Source organism: Tauraco erythrolophus, chromosome 8 (genome assembly GCF_009769465.1).
Source record: "Tauraco erythrolophus isolate bTauEry1 chromosome 8, bTauEry1.pri, whole genome shotgun sequence".
NCBI lineage: Eukaryota > Metazoa > Chordata > Aves > Musophagiformes > Musophagidae > Tauraco > Tauraco erythrolophus.
Window position 1 is genome coordinate 6,554,008 of NC_141472.1, and position 19,457 is coordinate 6,573,464.

The 19,457-nt window shown below is 61.8% G+C and overlaps 1 protein-coding gene across 3 annotated transcripts; it reads left to right on the forward strand.

The window, feature by feature from the left end:
* The first annotated feature begins 665 nt into the window (after positions 1-665).
* On the forward strand, positions 666-18,611 carry COL18A1 (collagen type XVIII alpha 1 chain). 3 transcript variants are annotated; one of them, XM_086615499.1, is made up of 43 exons: positions 666-1,329; positions 1,561-2,292; positions 5,863-6,407; positions 8,979-9,062; positions 9,156-9,215; positions 9,352-9,490; positions 9,592-9,695; positions 9,801-9,827; positions 9,925-10,095; positions 10,193-10,219; positions 10,304-10,366; positions 10,473-10,559; positions 10,715-10,768; positions 10,843-10,992; positions 11,143-11,205; positions 11,377-11,421; positions 12,358-12,498; positions 12,581-12,652; positions 12,768-12,794; positions 12,914-12,958; positions 13,099-13,161; positions 13,540-13,575; positions 13,647-13,736; positions 13,911-13,940; positions 14,051-14,077; positions 14,253-14,315; positions 14,476-14,550; positions 14,644-14,679; positions 14,802-14,855; positions 15,036-15,110; positions 15,309-15,380; positions 15,589-15,631; positions 15,775-15,837; positions 15,929-15,972; positions 16,080-16,202; positions 16,297-16,441; positions 16,785-16,858; positions 16,941-17,069; positions 17,255-17,290; positions 17,453-17,716; positions 17,800-17,997; positions 18,204-18,319; positions 18,398-18,611. In XM_086615499.1, the coding sequence occupies exons 1-43, from the start codon at positions 666-668 to the stop codon at positions 18,609-18,611; spliced, it is 5,370 nt and encodes a 1,789-aa protein (XP_086471625.1). The 3 variants fall into 3 exon arrangements, with proteins under 3 accessions (XP_086471625.1, XP_086471624.1, XP_086471623.1); XM_086615498.1 differs by having other exon boundaries at positions 666-1,098; positions 1,297-2,292; XM_086615497.1 differs by having other exon boundaries at positions 666-2,292.
* Positions 18,612-19,457: the final 846 nt, after the last annotated feature.

Below are 19,457 nucleotides of genomic sequence, written 5' to 3' on the forward strand. Positions count from 1 at the left end.
GGGGTCTTGGCTGTGGAATTGAGCCGGGAATGCGGCTCAAAAGCCCATTGACTTTTGGGACTTGTGTTTCCGGCCAGTGGAAATCTTGGAAATGTTTTCTGGGATTTTTTTTTTTTCCTTCCTCATTCAGTGGTGTGCTGAGGTTATAACCTTTCCCTGAGACCTGGAGGCGGGGAGATCGGTGTGTCCCACCGCAGCTGGACATCCGTAGGGACCATGTCCATGCATGACCCACCCCATGTACGGCTCTCCATGCCGGTAATTTAACCAGAGCTGCCGACCAGGGAGAGAGGATTTCGGATTTTTCTGGGCAGGGAGGAGTTAAAAAGCTGACAGCAGCAGCTGGGATGGGGAGCAGGGTGCGACTGAGGGCTGGCTCGGCTCCCCGAGGTTTTGGGGGGCTCAGGCGGAGTTCCCAGGGGGCCGTGCCGGGAGGCTGGCGCTCGGCGGAGGAGGGTTTGGCAGAGCCGGCAGCGTGGCCACTCCTCCCGCTCGGCTCCGGTTTGAAGGGTCGGGAGCTGGAGTGAGCTGGAGCTGGGGAGGAGGGAGCCATGTGAGCGCTCCGGGCTCCTGGCTGGGGCAAAACTCCTGCCTCTGCCCTTCTTTCCCTCCTCTGGCCTCTCCATTTCATCCTCCAGAGCGACGGGGCTCAATTTCCCTTCCTCATGGCCCCGGCACCACCGTGTTTGGGGTTTCTGCTCTTCCTGGCTTGCTGCTTCTCCTACTCTGAAACGCAGCTCCTGGACTGGATTTGGAGCAGCACAAAGACCACAGGAAGCCCAGCAGCACCCGGCAAGGGAAGCACAGCATCGGAGCCACTCACCTCTGTGACAGCTCTCACCCGCAGCGTGTCCCCGGGCACGTGGGGTGGCCAGGTGGTGGGGGATGGCACCACCCCGCAGCGCCGGGAGCTGGATCCAGGCACAGCAGCCCCTGCGGGCGAGGAGACCGTGGTCAAAACCACCCGACAGTGGGACAGGAATGCCACGGGGCTGGTGGAGAGCATGGCACGGGAAAGCATCGCTCCTTCTCACAGCACATCGCCTGACCCTGGCTGGGATTCAGCCAGCAGCTCCACCAAGGACCTGCAGCTCCTGGGGACAGGGACCACTGAGGAACTGCATCTCCTGAGGACAGAGACCACTAAGGAACCGCAGCTCCTGAGGACAGGGACCACTAAGGAACCACAGCTCCTGAGGACAGGGACCACTGAGGAACCACAGCTCCTGAGGACAGGGACCACTGAGGAACTGCAGCTCCTGGGGACAGGGACCACTGAGGAACCACAGCTCCTGAGGACAGGGACCACTGAGGAACTGCAGCTCCTGGGGACAGGGACCACTGAGGAACCACAGCTCCTGAGGACAGGGACCACTGAGGAACTGCAGCTCCTGGGGACAGGGACCGCTGAGGAACCACAGCTCCTGAGGACAGGGACCACTGAGGAACTGCAGCTCCTGGGGACAGGGACCACTGAGGAACCACAGCTCCTGAGGACAGGGACCACTGAGGAACTGCAGCTCCTGGCGACAAGGACCACTGAGGAACCACAGCTCCTGAGAACGGGGCCACCTGCAGTGATGGGGACACGAGTATCCTTGCAGAGATCAGCAGGTCCCCGGCCAGGTAGTGCTCCTTTCCCTTTCTCACCAGGTGATGGTACCCATGAGCAAACGCCCCACAGCCACCATGGAGCATCGCCCACCCCACCGAACCTGTGGCACGGCACCGGGCACCGGGGTCTGGGGCTGGTCGGCATGAACGGGCGACGGAGCCCTCCTTTGCCTAACAGGAGGGTAGCTAACGGTGTGGATCCTCTTCTTGCCAATAACTCCGGTCCTCGGGCGTTTGATTTACTAACTGCCACTGCGCGACTCTACGGTAGTAGCGGCGCAGGGCTTGCCTCCTTTCCCAGACTGATGCTGCCGGCTGGCCATTGCGTGCCCATCCCGACCCGCCTGCCCTTCTGCAGCGTGCTGGGCACCCACCATTTCAGATTGCCGAATTACCTCCACCACGGCAGCGAGGCAGAAATTTGGGCGGCTTTGCATGAGTGGGAGGGGCTGCTTGAATCGCGGTGCCATCACTACGTGGAGTGGTTTCTCTGCTTGCTCCTGCTCCCTGGCTGTAGCGCTTCGGTCCCCATAACCCCTCCGCCGTGCCAGGGCTTCTGCCAGGCTGTCAGAGATCGCTGTTGGACGCACTTGGCCGGTGGGCACCTGCCTCTGCCTTGCGATGCTCTCCCTGAGGAGGACAAAGGGTATTCTTGTGTCTTTATTAATGCTTCTGCAGGTAATGTGGCTGGGGGATGCGTGAGTGCGTGCGTCTCCCCTCCTGAAACTTTCCCAGGTTTTTAGGCGCTGAGAGATGCTTCAGGCATGTCCCCATGGGATGCTGCTGAGTCCAAAATCACTTTCCAGCCAGCCCCAGCTGCTTCACGCCGGGACCGCTGGCAGGTTTTAGCTCCCTTTTGCAAGGCTGAGCATCATTAGCCCCTCCTCGGGCTGTTTCTCCCCCACTGAAAAGCGGTGGCTGGGTTAAAAGGCGACATCCCGATGGCCAGGACAAGGGATACTCCCTGAGCGCATGGTGCTGGCATCCAGGGCCAGTTTGCAGGGCTTTAGGCTGTCCTTCCCAACAGCGGGGTGCTTGCAGAGCTGGCAGCTCTCCGTGGGGACAGAGGAAGGACCAGGACCCTGCTCCCACCCAACTGCCGTAGCATCAGGGACTGTGGCGGTGAGGACTCTTCAAGGTGACCCTTGGCCGTGCCCACACACTCCCCTCTCCCCGAGCAGCTTTGGGGGTTAATGATTTACCCAATGGCTAATGTTTGATCCCCCCCTGCTTGGCAGGCAGGAGAGGTTGCTTTGCCCTCCAGCTTCAGCATCAGGTGGTTGTGACCCTTGCATAAGTCAACTGGGGACCAAGACGTGCCTCTTTGCAAGGCGGGGAAAGGAAAGGAGCGGGGGAGACCGACGCTCGGAGAAACGCATGTCGGGGTGCAAGGGCAAGAACAATTTGGGGTGAAAGCAGGAGCAGCAGTTCGCTGTTCCCCCTGCTGAGCCCTCTGAATGAGGCTGTGTTCCCGTGCCGGCTGCCCGCACCCTCGGGTGATGGCCTGGGGCGGCCGATCGGGAGCGGCGAGACACCCACTGCCGTCAGAAGGGTGATTTAGCTGGGCGCCAGCGGGCGAGGGTCACGCACGTGGTCCCCTCGGCGTCAAAGCGGCTCTGTTCTTCGGCTGACCCTGGGGGTTGCGGCGGGATCGTGGGGATGCGTGCGCTCCCGGATGGGCAGAGTCGGGAATGAGTGGGGGATGTGAGGACCGCGATGCACCCCGTGGAGTGACTTGAGATGCCTCCTGTGTGCCGGGGCTCCCCTGAATCCCAGCCAGGATGGGATGCGTGGGGCCATGCTGGCAGCCCCAGCTCAAAGCATCCCCTTCCAATGGCATCAAGAGCAAACGGTTGGGTCACCGCGGCCAGAGGCATCCCCACAGCCATCCCGCGCCAGCACCCGTCCTGAAACCGCTGTGGTTTCTGGCTCTCCGTGCTCTGTGGTAGGTGCTGCTGGTTTGCTGCAGGGAGGAGGGAGTGTGATATTTGGGCTCTTGGGTGCTCTTTGGAGAAGGCAGGCATGGCCGGGAGTGTTGAGGTTGAGAAGGGGCACTTGGCTTTTGCAGAGGAACAGTTGGTTGATGGAGTCTCCCCTTCCTTCAGCCTTGCAGCCCTGGCCTCTGCCTGCTTTGCGTGTTGCGCAGGGTAAAGACGTGTCCCCATTTGCTTTGGGAATTGCTGACACCCAGCTCCCACCCCCAGCTTGGAGGGTGTTTGGAGAGGAGGGAGGATCCCAGCACCAGCTGAAACCCCATGCTGTGGGGTGCGTGGTTGAAAATTGCATCACTAACAAAAGCCTCTTTCAGCCTGTCTCCCCGTCATCCCGAGCCTGTCTCCTGTCATGCCGAGCCCCGGGGGCAGTCGATGGCTTGTCTGGCTGCAGAAATTGCAACACCGGCTCTTACACCCGTGCGGACCCCCGGGAGGAAGCTCTGGTTTCCTCTTCCCTTAAAGCTGCTGGAAATTTGGCTTCCTCTAGCCCGAGATAAGTTCCATCCCTGCATCCCGGTGTTTGTAGTTGGCTTGGCCAACTCTTGGTGGGAGCAAGCTTGTGGAGTGCCTGAGCAAGGGGTGTCTCAAGGGTGGGTGCCAGGCTGGGGCTCACTGAGGATCTAGGGGAGCCCCACTTGCTCACCCCATCATTTTTGGCGTAGGCCTGCACACATCTGGGCGCAAAAGTGTGCCGGGCTCCGGGATCCAGAGATCCCCATGGCCGGGACCTGAGCCCTTCCCTTCCGAGTGGGCTGGGGATGCCCCATGGGGGCTGGTGCAAGACCGAGAGGGAGGTTTCCTCCCAGCTGGGTGCTCAGTTTTGGGGTGCCCAGCTTGGGAGGGACTGGGCACTTTGGGGAGCAGGGTGGGCACAGAGTAGTTTCCGAGCATCAGGCTCAGGAGGGGATCAGTGGGTCTGGCAGAGAGAAGACTTGCTCCCACCTCGAATTGGTGGCATTTCTAATGTCCCTGCTGCCTGAGCCCCTGGGGCTGGCGCTGGCATTGGCGCTCAGTGGCAGGGAGGAGGCTGGGGATGCTCTGCAGGTACCCCCAGGCTTTGGAAGAGGCACCGAAATTTTCATCTCCTCCCACCATCTTGAGAGACGTGTTTTCCTTCCAGGCTGGGCAAGGCTGGGCTTCTTTCTTTTTTTTTTTAAACCTCTCTTTTTTAAACTTTTTTTTTTTTTTTTTTTTTGAGAGCGAGCTCTGAAGGACAGTGCCTGGCTCCAGAGCAGGGTGGAGGTTCCTGGGTGGTCCTTCCAGGCTCAACACACCTCTGATAATGCCCCCATTGCTCATGTGAAACACCAGGGATGGAGTTGCAGATGTTGAATTGTCTCAGCTCCTGCTTCTGGCTCGAGATGGGGCTGAAATGGGCACCGAGCATCTGTTCCCAGTTTTGGAGCCAAGGTGGTTGGGTTTCCTCACTCCTGGGAAACGTGGAGTTAAAGCACCCGGCATGCTCCATCCCATCGAGTTGGCACCCACCCGAGTGGTTGACATAGGAGAGGAGGAATCCAGCGCCCGGTGTGTGGGCGATAAGGATGTGCCTGCTGCCAAAACAACAGGAGCTGGCGTACAGAGGGCCGGCTCACACTGGCCAGATGTTCAGCTGTGTCAAGTAGGAGAGACTGTCCTGAGCAGAACTTCCCCAAGTGCCTTGAGGAAAAGGAGTTGGGAAAGGAGGCAAGCTCCCAATTGAGATCAGCTGGGAAGCTGCTAGGGCATGCCAGATCAAGCCCCATTCCCAGAGTGTTGCAAGGGGATGGCTCGGATTTATTCCCAGCCAGGGTGACCCCGGGAGCTTGTCCCAGGATGACGTGAGGGGTCACCGTGACCCCAGAGCGGGTACGGATGCAACACGCTTCCTCCGTGGTTGCTCAGCATCCCAGTGCTCCGGCAGCATCCCCTGCTGCCTGCATGGGTGTGTTGCTACCGTGTGCAAGATCCCTTTGGTTTTATCCCATCTCAGGGATGTCCTGGCTGAGGTCGGAGGGCCAGCAGCCAGGAATGGATGGCATTTTGGGAGCTGCATCCCAGCTGTGTGGTGGGAGCAGCTCAAGGAGTGTTGCTGCTTTGGCCAACCTGCAGCCTGAAGGAAAATCCCAGGCCCTGGGGAGGGCAAGCAGAGGGAGTTGTTGAAGAGTGGCGTTTGGGGGAGGCATGGCCAGTGGTGTCCCCGTAAGGCACATCGCTGAGGGTGACCGTCCTCACTGGGCTGGTTGTGACCATCCCCTTTCCCTTCCTCTTGCAGAGAATCTGAGCACCGAGGTCAGCCTCCTGGAGCTGATCGGAGACCCCCCACCAGAGGAGATCCTGAAAATTTATGGCCCCGACAACAACCCTGGCTATGTCTTCGGCCCAAATGCCAACACGGGCCAGGTGGCCCGGTACCACCTGCCAAGCCCTTTCTACCGGGACTTTTCTCTCCTCTTCCACATCCAGCCCACCACCCCCCGGGCTGGCGTGCTCTTTGCCATCACGGACTCCTCGCAGAGCATCATCTATGTGGGTGTCAAGCTCTCAGAACTGCAGGCGGGCAAGCAGCAGATCATCTTCTACTACACAGAGCCAGGCTCGCCAAGCTCATATGCAGCAGCCACCTTCACCGTGCCCACCTTGCTCAACCAGTGGACACGCTTCGCCATCAGCGTGGAGGAGGATGAAGTCGTTCTCTTCCTGGACTGTGAGGAGCATGAGCGGGTCCACTTTGAGCGTTCCCCGGATGAGATGGAGCTGGAAGATGGCTCCGGGCTCTTTGTTGCTCAGGCTGGAGGAGCTGACCCAGATAAATACCAGGTAAGGCCTTGGGTCACTCCAAGGAGCATCTCCAAGGAGAAGCCTGGGTGAGGCTGGAGGGATGTGACACCAGCCTGTGCCTGTTGAACCAACCTGTTTGCCCAGTAGACAAACCAGCGGCCACGTTCCGCATGCATCCCTGGGGAAGGAGATGCTTGAGATGGGGGAAAAAGGTGGCTTGAGGTGCCACCAACTTTATTGTCTTGGATCTCACCAAGACAGAGCTTTCAAGGTGAGCTGACAAGAGGAGATGGGGTTGTGCTACAGCAGCCACTGTTGCCCGTACCTTTTCCAGCAAATGCTGAGCCTCTTCAAGTCTCCCCTTTGCTAAAAATACCCATCTACTTTGGCGGAGGAGCTGATTTGGCTGGTAAAATGTCTCTTAGCTGGAAAAAATGCTTGGGCTGGAGCTATCTTTGTTGGCTGATGTTAGGTGGTATCTGCCGGAAGACTTTGGAGAGCAAGGAGAGAAAGTGATAGCTCAGCCGGTGATTTGAGTGTGACACGTTGTAGATAAAGTGTATGGAAAGTGTGGGGAAAATGCCCGGCTGAGGCGGAAATCCCCTGCGGTGCTTAAGAAGAGGAAAATTCAGGGTGGCAGTGGTGGATTTCTCCTGGGTTGAGCACGGTTTGTCCAGCGACAGAGGCTCTGCCGAGTTGAGCGATGCTTTTCCCGGGGAGCTTTGCAAAGTTTTGGAGCTTCAACATGACGCTGGCCAATGAGCGGCACTGCTGCAGCCCCATTAAGCTGCTTCGGGCAGGGAGAGCTCCTCTGAGAAGGGTTCATGATGGGTGGACTGAGCCCCAGTTTTTGTCAGGATTGGTCCCTTGAGGTCTCAAGAGCAACTTTTTCCTCTTGAAGAGCCACTTTTGCTCTTGAACCTGCTGGGAGGACCCGGTGATGGCCATGGAGGAGCTCCTCTCCCCCAGCTGGAGAGGGTTTGGCACCTGTTGGAAAGCAAAGCAACAGCCTGAAGCGGAGCGAAGTGTTCCTGCTTTCTGAGCAGATGATGTTCCCGAGCTTGCCAAACACCCGCTCCCGCTGCCCGCCCCCGGTTTTCCCGCAGGGAATAGCTGGCCATCGAGGGACGGAGGCCATCTGAGACGGGAGCGGGGAGCACGGGCTTGGATGTCTCCTTGGCATCTGACTGCCTCGTGGTATTTCCATCGCCGAGCAGCCTCGACTCGTGTTATCTGGAACTAACGGGGCGTCAGGCTGATTAAAACCTGGCCCTGGGTCAAGCCACAAGATGAGCTGCTGGAGGGCTGCTGGGGAGGTCTCAGCTGACAACTGTGCTTCTTCCTGACTTGCCTTCATGTCCATGGCAAGAAACCTGGAGAGACAAAGCCTGCGGGCAACGCAGGAGCCCCTGGGACAGCAAATACCAAGGTGGTCACTGTAAATGGGGTCTCAGCTGGGGTCTGGCAGGAGGGTTGGTTTGCAGCTGGATGCATGGTGAGACCTATGGTCCTGCTGCCCCCTTTACTGGGGCAAACAGGCTGCAAACCTTGTAACCATCTCTCATGGGGATGCCTCAGTTCGGGGCTGGAACCGGCTTACTTCCAATGCCTCTGGTAAGCCCCAGGACTGGGAAGGCCAGGCTGGAGTGTTGCGTTGATTAAAGCTTGGGCTCGGTGCTGGTGCTCGGTGGGGAGGAAGGGGGTGGATTAGAGCAGGCTGGAACCAGGGCAAGCAGCTGGAGGAGGTCCCAACCCAACTGGGGGGCGTTTGCTTGTGAGAGGGATTTATATATATATTTTATTATATATAAAGCCCACATTATATATTTATAATATAGGATATTTATTATATATCTATAATATAATATATTTTTAATATATTAATACTGTAACGTCATAGCCAGCCTGGCTGAACTGCAGCTGTCCTGATTCATGTTTTCTTAAACCCGTCGTGTTTCCTGAGTGCAGCTCTCTTGCCCCGATGTGATGCGCTTTGCTTCCAAACGAGCCCAAATATTATTTTAGGTGTCTTGCCCAGAGAAGAGCCGCTGAGCGGGAGGTATCTGCCCTCTCCGAGCTCACTTCCCAGTGTGGTCCCCAGCACCTCCCTGCCGGGATCAGAGGGATGGGCAGCATCCCATCCCGGCAATGTCCTGTCCCAGCACCATCCCTGTGTCCCGTCCCGGCAGCGAGCACTTGGGTTGGGGGCAGAGAGGCCATCTGGGGCTGAGGAGCCTTCCAGAGAGGGGAAACAAGGAGCACAGCCTAAAAGGTCCCTGTGAAAGCATTGCTGGCCAGATCCTGGCCACCACCTCCACTCAGCCCGCCTGGTGCCAGAGCTGGCACATGGCTTTTGCCCATGGCTTGTCGAGCCGTGCCAGTGGTGCCGGGCACCGAGGCTGGGTTATGGATGAATGCTCAGGTGGAGAGCGCTCTCTGCACCGGGCAAAGGAGCCTGATGCACTTGGGATACTCGAGGACGCGGTGGCTTAGCAGCATGGCAGGTCATGCCGTGCCTCGGGGTGGCTTGCGGCACGCAGCCATCCATGGCACACATCCCTTTGTGGCACCCGGCCAACTGTGGCAGCCCTCAGCCTGGTTTCCTTCCAGGGGGTGATCGCCGATTTGAAGCTGCAAGGGGACCCGCGGGCAGCCGAGCGCCAGTGTGAGGAAGAGGAGGATGACACCGAGGAGGTGAGCGGCGGCAGCCCGGCTGGGACAGGCTGGGGGGCTGCCACGCCATGCTCCCAGCTGACCCCTCATCCCTTTTTTCCTGGGAAAATGCAGGTCTCTGGTGATTTTGGCAGTGGGGCAGAAGGTGGACACCAACCCTCAGGGAAAGTTGGGGTGAGTTGGTGCCCATGGGTGCTGCACTTGGAGCTTAAGATTTTAGGGACGAGGAGGGCTATGGAGTCCTAGCACTTGTCCCTTTTGGGAGGGCATGAGGAGGTGAACGGTGCCATGATGTCTTGTGTTGGCGCAGGGTGTCCCGGGGCTGCTGGATGCTGTCCCTGTCACCTCTCCACCGGTGGCAGTGGGTGGTGGGCCGAGGAGCGGTGGGGGTTCCCCGCAGCAAGTTGAGAGGACCAGAGCAGAGGAGACGCCGCGGGTCTCGGCGGGAGGTAACGCTGACAGCAGCTTCCCCCACCATGCCAGCCCCCAGCAGGGACTTGGGGGGGTGGCAGTCCCCGAGCACAACTGGGTCCCTTTTCTCTTCCTGCAGCCACTGGCCCCAAAGGAGAAAAGGGGGAGAAGGGTGACCGTGGCCTGAAAGGGGACTCGGGGACTGGAGGCGTTGTGGGGACAGGCAGTGTCAAAGGCGAAAAGGTGGGTGAGAGAGGGGATGCTGGGAGTTCAGGGATGCTGGGGGTTCAGGGATGCCAGCGACCTGTCCGCGGTTGATTCCTGCTCCTCTTTCTTTCTGTCCCGCAGGGGGAGAAAGGAGAACTGGGCGTTAAGGTGAGCATCGCGTCACTGGGGGAGCCTGGGCAAAGCCATGCCTGGGCTGCCACCCCTGTGGACATGCCACCCATCCCCGCTCTGCTCTCCTCCCCAGGGCAGCGCTGGGTTTGGCTACCCCGGCTCCAAGGGCCAAAAAGGCGAGCCAGGTGACCCCGGTCCCCCCGGCAGCCTCTCACGGCATGCCGATGGTGTGGTGGGCGAGCAGGTCACTGGCCCCCCAGGGCCACCGGGGAAGGACGGAGCCCCCGGCAGGGACGGTGAGCCTGTGAGTTGAGCCCCCCACCCCTGGGTATCCCCTCTCCCCCCACCCCTGCCCACCCACCTGCTGGCACACTGACCTCTCCTCTCCCCGCCATCCCTAGGGCGATCCCGGCGAGGACGGCAAACCCGTAAGTGGGGTCAGGGATGGGGCAGGTGGCAGGGGCCAGGAGGTGCCTTGTCACCTGCTGACCCCCCACCTCTCCCCTTCGCAGGGCGATATGGGGCCTCAGGGTTTTCCCGGGATGCCGGGGGAGCCCGGTCTAAAGGGGGAGAAGGTGAGTGCCGGTGCTGGTGCCGGGGAACAGCACACACTGCTGCTCCCCCTTCCTCTTGCAGGTAGCTGGGCTGCACTCGCAAACTGTGCTCTCTCCTTTGTGCCAGGGTGAGCCAGGCATGGGGCCGAGGGGACCCCCTGGACCACCTGGGCCCCCGGGACCACCAGGACCCTCTTCCAAGCATGACAAGCTGGTGGGTGCCCGCTAGGATCCAGGAATATTGGGTGGGGGGTATGGGGCTATGGAGGAGCAGTATGCTTCCACTAGCCCTCAGGCAACATCCCTGTGTCACCGGGCATCCCAACCCCGGTGTCAGTGTCTGACATCGCCCTCCTGCTTCTCCCCCAGACCTTCATTGACATGGAGGGCTCCGGCTTCGGTGGCGACCTGGAGAGCCTGCGGGTGAGTGTGGGTCCCCTCCTGCAGGCAGGGAGCAGGGAGACATGCTCAGCCATTGACCCCTCCTTTTCTTCTAGGGTCCTCGGGGGCCACCCGGTCCCCCGGGGCCACCTGGCGTGCCCGGTTTGCCAGGGGAGCCAGGACGGTTTGGGATGAACCGCACCGACCTGCCAGGACCGCCGGGGCTGCCGGGCAGGGATGGGATCCCTGGGCCCCCGGGGCCGGTGGTAGGTGTATGGGGTGGCCATGGGGACCCATGCCAGGGCCACCCCACAGTGGTGGGGCTGTAACTCGCCACCTGTGTTGGTGGGAGGCTCGATGCCTACCAGCCACACAGGGTTTCCCAGCACTGGAGCCAACTCCTGGGTGTCTTTCAGGGTCCTCAGGGTCCTCCTGGAAGAGATGGGGCAGCTGGGCAGCCAGGGCCCAAAGGAGAGCAGGTGAGTGTCCCCCAGGACCACATCACAGCTCCCCGACAGGGCAGCCAGCACCCCTAGGACATGTCCAGGAGGTCTCAGCTCCCTCTGTCCCTGGACTGAGGAGCACCAACCTGTTCCTGGAGCAGGGCAGCTTCTTCACACCCTCTTCTCCTTCTTCCTCCTCCTCTCCAGGGTGATGTGGGTGATCTCGGCCTCCCTGGTGCACCGGGACCCAAGGTACTGTGCCTGGGGTGGGTTTCTTGGTGGGAGATCCCAACGCATTGTAGACTGGAAGCAAGGATGCTACTTGGGGGGCCACTGTGGGCCAGAGTGGGGAGCGGGATGCTGGTGTTTGGGTTCCTCCCGGAGCGGAGCAGAGCAGTGCTGCTGCTCGAGGGGGCATAGAGCTGCCACCCACCCCCAGGACACTGGCGGGGCTCCTGCCACCCCCGCTTGGCTTTGATCCAGGCGCCGCTACCATGCAAAGTGGGCAGGTGAGCCGAGTGGGGTGCTTTGAGGCACAGGAGGGGGTTTGCTGGAGGGGGGTTTGGGTGCCCACACCCCACTGGGAAACACCCCATCTTCTGTGCATCACTCTCCCACCTTCTTGCCCGAGCTTATTCCCACCCCGCACCCCCGAGGCCGGAGGTAAAGGCTTCCTGGGATGCGCATGATAACCCTCCCCTCCCTTGGGGACCAGGATGCTCCTTGGCATGGCCCATCCACCACAGCCTGAGCTGTGGCAGGATCCTCAAGAGTTGAGGTTTCTTAACATTGCTGACATCAAGAGGGTAGACGGGGCGGCAGTGAGCATAGGGACTCATCCTGCCGGTTGGAGACCCATAGTCAAGCGCGGGGGTGTCTGCCAGCATCCCTCCTTGGCACCGAGCTCTGCCACCACAGGGGCGCCGGGAAGGCTCGCAAACAAAAATCACATTTATGATTTTAGGCGAGCCTCTGGTGGCCACTGTGCACATTGCACGGGGAGCCAGGGCCCGCCCAGAACCGCTGGGACAAAGGGTGCCCTAGCTGGGCGATGCCCCTTCCCGCAAGCCCCTCTGCCCCAGAGCCAGGGCAGCATTTGTGCCCTGTCCCTTGCAGATTCCAGACAGGGACTGTTGCCACTTCATCCCATCTGTCCCCTTTTTTTTCCCTCTCTTGTCCCCTTTGCAGGGCAGCAAGGGAGAGACAGGACCAGCAGGAGCCCCAGGAGAAATGGGATTAGCTGGCCTTCCTGGGCCCATCGGACCCCGAGGGCAGCCAGGACCCCCTGGTCCCCCGGGACCCCCAGGACCAGGCTATGAGGCTGGATTTGTAAGTGATCATCCCTGTGATGTGGAGGTGGGATGAGCTGAAGCAGGGGTAGACGTGGCTCAGCTCCTTCTCCCCTGCCCAGGGCGATATGGAGGGCTCAGGACTGCCATTTGCTGCCAGCCCCTCTGGACCACCCGGTCCCGAAGGACCACAGGTAGCTCCGCTCTTGCTCCTTCCCTCCCCCCCATCCTGGGCTCCCCGGGGCATCCCCTGCCATTGTGTCTCCTGCCATCACCCCACACTTATGGCCCCTTTCTTGGTGCTTGCAGGGGGTGCCAGGACTGCCAGGGGTGAAGGTGAGGAACCCTTCAAATGCTTTCCCCACCCTTCACTAGTAGCTGGCTGCAGGAGCCGGGCTCCATCCTTGCTGGATGCCCACAGGGATGCTCCTGCTCTGACACCTCTTTCCTTGCAGGGGGAGGTTGGCAGCCCTGGACAGCCCGGCTTGCCAGGACCAAAGGTAGGAGTGAGATTGGGACGGGCTGTGGGCGAACCTCTGGGGTTTGCAGGACGCTGGGCGGGACCACTATGCTCCCCAACCTGGGGCTGTCCAGAGCATCCTCCATCCTGCATCTCGTCCTTCCCCACGCCTCCTTGCAGGGAGATGCCGGCATGCCCGGTGTGGACGGCCGCCCTGGCCTCGAGGGCTTCCCTGGACCACAGGTAGGAGTATTAGGTTCGCTTTTCCAAAAAGCTCCCCCTGACTCCAGGCAGGGCACCTTTGCACGCTGCATCTCTGCTTTACACCCATAATTTGGCCCTAGCAGTCAAAATCCACCCTGCTCCAGTGCTCTCAACTGTTCCCCTGCGCTGGCACCGGGCTTGCTGCGTGCTGGGGTGCCCACGCTGCATGAGACCCTGCCCCCATCAGCTTGGCACCCTGCTCACCACCACCTCCACCCAAAAGTGTCCCACCCCGGGACCTTGCAGGCGGAGGGGGGGGTGGCCTGAAAGGTTTTGCTGACTCTCCGCTGGTGAGCTGGGGTCCGGCCATGCGCGGTGCCATGCAGGAAGCTCACCCCTGCCCGCTCCTCATTCCAGGGACCCAAAGGTGACAGAGGCAGTCCCGGCGAGAAGGTGAGTGCCACCAGGCTGGGGGCAGGGAGCGGCCAGCGGTGGCCCTGGGGCTGATGGTTTGTGTCTTCCAGGGCGAGCGAGGCCAAGATGGTGTGGGGCTGCCCGGCCCCCCGGGTCCACCTGGTCCCCCTGGGCAGGTCATCGCCGTCTCAAGCGAAGATGTAAGTGGTGGCTCCTGATTTCACCACAGCTGGGGGAAGCTAAAGTTGGAGGGGGAGGGAAAGAGCCTGCCCAGCACCCATCGTGCAGCAGGACCAAGGGAGACGTCTCCAGGAGCTCTGACCTCTCCAGAGCAAAGATCACGGTGAAAATCCTGTTTTGTTTCTTTTTTCCAGAAGCTTTTGGCAGCTTTGCCTGGTCCGGAGGTAGGTGCCCCTCTGCTATCCACACCTACCCCTTGGCAGTGCTGGGAGGGCACCCGGATTCTTAGAAAGAGGGGGTTTGCTTTTACAAGCATCTTTGCTTCTCTCCACAGGGCAGACCAGGTCATGCCGGCTTCCCGGTGAGTTGGTGGCAGGGCTGGGGACCACAGGGGTGACCCTGGTGAAAGCTCCAGGCACACTCTGGGTGCCAGTCCCACCGCGCTTTGCTGCAGCGGTGCCAGGAGGAGTGGTGGTGGAGGAGGGGGTTTGGGGTCTGAGTCGGGGCTGATGTGGGCTCCGTGCTTCTCCCTGCAGGGCCCGGTGGGACCGAAAGGAGACCGGGGGTCATCTGGTCCCCAGGGCTCTCCGGGGTTGAAGGTAACTGCTCCAGGCCACCTCTGCCCCGTGGGGTGGTCGCGCTCCTGGTCCCCCACCCTGCCCGATCACCGGGTCCCGGCATCGCTGCCAGCCCCACTGTGGGAGGGAGGGAGCAAGCCTGGTGCCTCCGTCTTTTCTCATGCCTCCTCCTGTCTCGCAGGGGGAGAAGGGGGAGCCCGGTGTCATCATCAGCCCTGATGGGACTGTGGTCACTGCCAGGGTGAAAGGAGAAAAGGTGGGTGCGCTGCAGGAACAGGGGACACGTCCCTGTGCGCCGGGTGCTGGCTGGTCCCGATGGTGATGCTCTTTCCCTCTCCACTGTCCACAGGGGGAGCCGGGGCTGCGGGGACCTGTAGGACCCTCGGTAAGTCACTGTCACCGTCCTCCTCATATCACACAGGGAGGGACAGGGCTGAGCCAGGACGGAGTGGGACGGGAAGTGCCCCTGGTCTAAGCACCCCCATCGTCATCTTCTCTCCCCTCCAGGGTCCCCAGGGACGAGCAGGGATGAAGGGAGAGATTGGCTTTCCAGGCAGACCCGTAAGACCCGCTCCCGGTTTGTTTGTCCCCTCAGCCATCACCTCCTCTGCGGAACCCTAAACCCCATCGTGTCCCTTTGGTGCCGAGGGGTGGGGTGATGCCAGGGTGCCAGAGGTGATGCTGGGGTGTCACCCTGGCGCAGGTGTGGGGGGGTGGCTCATCCATGCTGCTCATCCACAGGGACGTCCTGGCATGAACGGGATGAAGGGCGAGAAGGGTGACCCTGCGGACATCAGTAGCGTGCTGGGCTTGCGGGTGAGCGCTGCTGTGGCCCCCCCCAGGCTGTTGGGCCAGCAGATGGGGGGATCCACACCAAAGGGCTCCCCGGGGACCCGAATCCCTTTGCCAAAGGGCACTTGTCTCCCTGGGGTGGGGCAGGGCATGGCCCTGGTGTCCCCACCATGGGGACTGTCCACTTCGCAGGACCCTGTTGCATCTTCTTTCCCCCCACAGGGTCCCCCAGGACCCCCAGGTCCCCCAGGACCCCCTGGGCCGCCTGGCAGCATAGTCTACGACAGCAGCAATGTGAGTAATGACACGGTCGCCGTGCTGGCGGTGCCGAGGGCTGGTGACCAGGTCCCCCTGGTGCCCTCTGCCTGGCTGGAGGGGATGGGGGATGCTCTGCTGGCATCCTGGCCAGGGCTGGCACTTGGGGCCGTCATCACTATCACATTGAGGGGGGGTCCCTGGAGTTGCTGCTGTCTCTGCAGCTGCTTCCTTTGCATCCCCGCAGGCCTTCAGCGACTCTGGCCATCCCGCACTGCCAGCCTTCCCCGGTAAGGGGGTGTCCCTCTCCCAGCCTCCTCGAGGGGGTTTGGGGCCCCCGGCAAGGTGGGGTGTGGGGGGAAGCCCCTCTCTGTTAGAGCTGAGGCCAGGATGCTGCAGTGCTGGGATGGCATCTCTCCCCTACTCCCCACAGGCTTCCACCAGTTTCCAGGACAAAAGGGAGAGAAAGGCGATACCGGAGCGCCGGGACCCCCAGGTGGGTGATCCCTCCCCGCGGGCAGGGGCAGGCAGAGCACGGCTTGTGCCCAGCCCAGCTTTCATCTCCCCTCCTCTCTCTCTCTCTGCAGGCCACTTCCCCTATGATCCGAGTCACTTTGCTGCCAACCTGCGGGTAAGCCCTGTGCCCACCAGCGCTGGCTCGCGGGACTGGCACCCAGCACGGTTTGAGGTACCAGCGTGCGCCTTGGCCACTCACCCAAAAACCGTGCCATCCCACAGGGTGATAAGGGGGAGGCAGGTCCCAAGGGTGAGAAGGGCGAGCCAGGCAGCACCCCGCTCTACAGTTCCAGTGTCTCCGGGCTGCCAGGGCCTCCGGGACCCCAGGGCTACCCTGGGCTGCCAGTGAGTACCCTGCGGCATGGGGGGCGAAGGAGGTATGGCAGGGCATGGCATCCCTGGGTGCTTTGCTCCAGGGATGCTCTCTCGCACTGCCTAGGGTCCCAAGGGGGATAGTATCGTTGGGCCACCGGGGCCTCCTGGACCTCAGGGCCCCCCTGGTGTTGGATACGAGGGGCGGCAAGGCCCCCCTGGCCCTCCTGGGCCCCCCGGTCCACCCTCCTTCCCAGGCCCCCACAGACAAGGTGAGCATCTGGGCCCCTGCATCCCTCCCTGCTGCCCTCGCATTCCTCCCTGCTGCCCTTGCATCCCTCCCTGCCACCCCCGCATCCCTGGAATCCCTCCCTGCCACCCCCCTTGCATCCCTGGAATCCCTCCCTGCCACCCTGGAATCCCTCCTTGCCACCCTGCATCCCTCCCTGCATCCCCGGAATCCCTCCCTGCCACCCCTGCATTCCTCCCCGCACCCCCTGCATCCATCCCACAACCCTACATCCCTCCCTGCCGCCCCGGAATCCCTCCCTGCCAACCCCTGCATCCCTCCCTATCCCCTGTGCTACAGCTCTCTTCATCTCACCCTTCTTCCAGCTATCAGCATCCCTGGTCCCCCTGGACCACCGGGACCCCCCGGACCACCAGGCACCAGTGGGATATCCTTGGGGGTGAGTTTGGAGCTCTGGGAGCGGGGGTTGCCCACGAGCTTGCCAGCCAAGCCCTGAGCCACTCTCTGGGCTGTGCCCACAGCTGCGCACCCTGCCAACGTACCAGGCGATGCTGAGCGCCGCGCATGAGCTGCCCGAGGGTGGCCTTGTCTTCCTTACTGCCCGGCAAGAGCTCTACGTCCGCCTGCGTGGGGGCTTCCGCCGGGTGCTGGTGAGTGGGGAGCAGAGGGGGCACCCGGTCTTGGATTGCCCTGCCCAGCTCAGAGGGGATGCAGGCAGCATCACCCTGGGCTTTCAGTGGCATCTTTTGGAGATGCTCAGGCATCCCCCCCCCTACCCTTGCACGAGGAAGAGGAGAGGGAGGTGGCTGGGATTTGATATGCCATATACTTGCAGCTGGAGGAGCACACTCTGATTCCCAGCTCAGCTCTGGTGAGTCCCCTGTCCCCTGTCCTGTCCTCATCTCCATCCATCCCCATCTCCATCCATCCCCATCTCCATCCATCCTTACCCATTCCCATCTCCGTCCATCCCCATCCCCGTCTCTGTGCAGGGCAGCACCAACCCTTAGCCTGTCTCTCCCTCCCTCCCCAGGACAACGAGGTGTATGACAAGCCTCCCAACGTGCAGTACGCCGGCCCCCAGCCCCACGGACCCCTGCACCCTCTTCGCAACCACAGTCCCCCACCCACTGCCCGGCCCTGGCGCGGGGATGAGGTGGTGGCCAACCAGCACCGCCTGCCAGACCAACCCCTGCTCCACCACCACCAACACGAGCTCCTCAACAGCTACTACATCCACCGCCGGCCGGAGCCAGCCCCCGTGGCTGCCCACACGCACCAGGACTTCCAGCCTGCCGTGAGTGCCATATTCTGGCCCAGGGGAGGTGATGGTGGTGGCCAAAGCCATGTCCCTCAAGCTCTGTTGTCTCCTCTTGGCAGCTTCACCTGGTGGCCCTGAACACCCCGCTGAGCGGTGGCATGCGTGGCATCCGGGGTGCCGATTTCCAATGCTTCCAGCAGGCCCGGCAGGTCGGGCTGGCCGGTACCTTCCGCGCCTTCCTGTCCTCCCGCCTGCAGGACCTCTACAGCATCGTGCGCAGGGCTGACCGTGCTTCCGTGCCCATCGTCAACCTCCAGGTACGTGCGTATGGCCCCATCCCCTTCCCAACACCCTGTGAGCAACGAGGGATGCGGAGCATCCCAAAGCCCCTCAAACATCCCATCCACACGGCAGTGACCGCAGCGCATCCCCTCCCCCTGGGCTGCTGGGGCACGGAGCTCCTGTGATGCTCTCAGGGTGCAGGCAGGGCTGACTCCCCTCTTTTTCCAACCCCCCACACCAGGATGAAGTGCTCTTCAATAACTGGGAAGCCCTTTTCACGGGCAGCGGGGCCCCGCTCCGAGCCGGTGCCCGCATCCTCTCCTTCGACGGCCGGGATGTCCTGCGGGATGCGGGATGGTGAGCACATGGGGAAGGAGGGGAGGTGCTGGAGTGTGGTGAAGGCAGTGGCAGCCCCCCCACTTTTCTCCTTTCCAGGCCGCAGAAGAGCGTCTGGCACGGCTCAGATGCCAAAGGGAGACGCCTGCCCGAGAGCTACTGCGAGACATGGCGGACGGAGGAGCGGGGTGCCACCGGCCAGGCTTCCTCACTGGGCTCCGGCAAGCTGCTGGAGCAGGTGGCCAGCAGCTGCCAGCACGCCTTCGTCGTCCTCTGCATCGAGAACAGCTTTATGACTGCCGCCAAAAAGTGACCGTCCCCCCGGGTGCCCCGCAGCTCACCAGGGAGGGTCGGGCCAGCCCGCACCCGGCACCCTCGTGCTCCTCGGCCCCTCCGTCTCCTGCCTTCGCCCCGCAGGGTTTTCTTCTTCCGCAGATCCAAAGCCAAAGAGATTCACCATTGCCCCTGCCCTGGCTCGGCAGGGGCTCGCGGCCCACCCGGGGCAGGGCGCTGTGGGCTGGCTGCCTTCCTCCTCCTCTTGCTCCACTTCGAAGCACTAATATTTAACCACTTCAGCTCGCACCCACACCCGCTCGGGTGCTCTGTTCTGGGTGGCTGGGCGGGAGGGTGCTCAGCAAGGCGATTTCAGGGCTGCCATGTGGTGTGCCCTCCTGGGAAAGCCTTGGAGTGGGAGGAAGGGGGATTCTCTGACCCTCGCACAACCTCACACTGCCCTTCGCCAGGCGCTTGGAGCCAGACCCAAATCCCTGCTGCTGGGGCCACAGGGTCTTCTCCAGCCCAAACACTGGCACCCTCCCAAGCAACAGACCGTCTGTGGCGGTGCCGAGGGTCCCCGCAGATGGTCTCCATCTTCACCAGGTAAGGACTATCCCCCCAGCTCCCCCCATCATCATCCTCACCTCCACCCCGCCCCCAGCCAGCAGCTCACAAGTCCCATGGGGGTGCCCCCCACCCCGGGTACAGCCGCAGGGACCCAGGCGATGGGGTGGCCCCGATGCAGGGCCAGGCGCGCCCTTGGCATGTGTTTATGTGTGCGTGCGTGTTGAAAATGCGTGGTACTGAGGGCAGGCACTGCCATCGTGTGTCCCCCCCCTCCCTGTGCCACCTTTGCTGCGCTGTAAGGGCCAAGGCGCAGCAA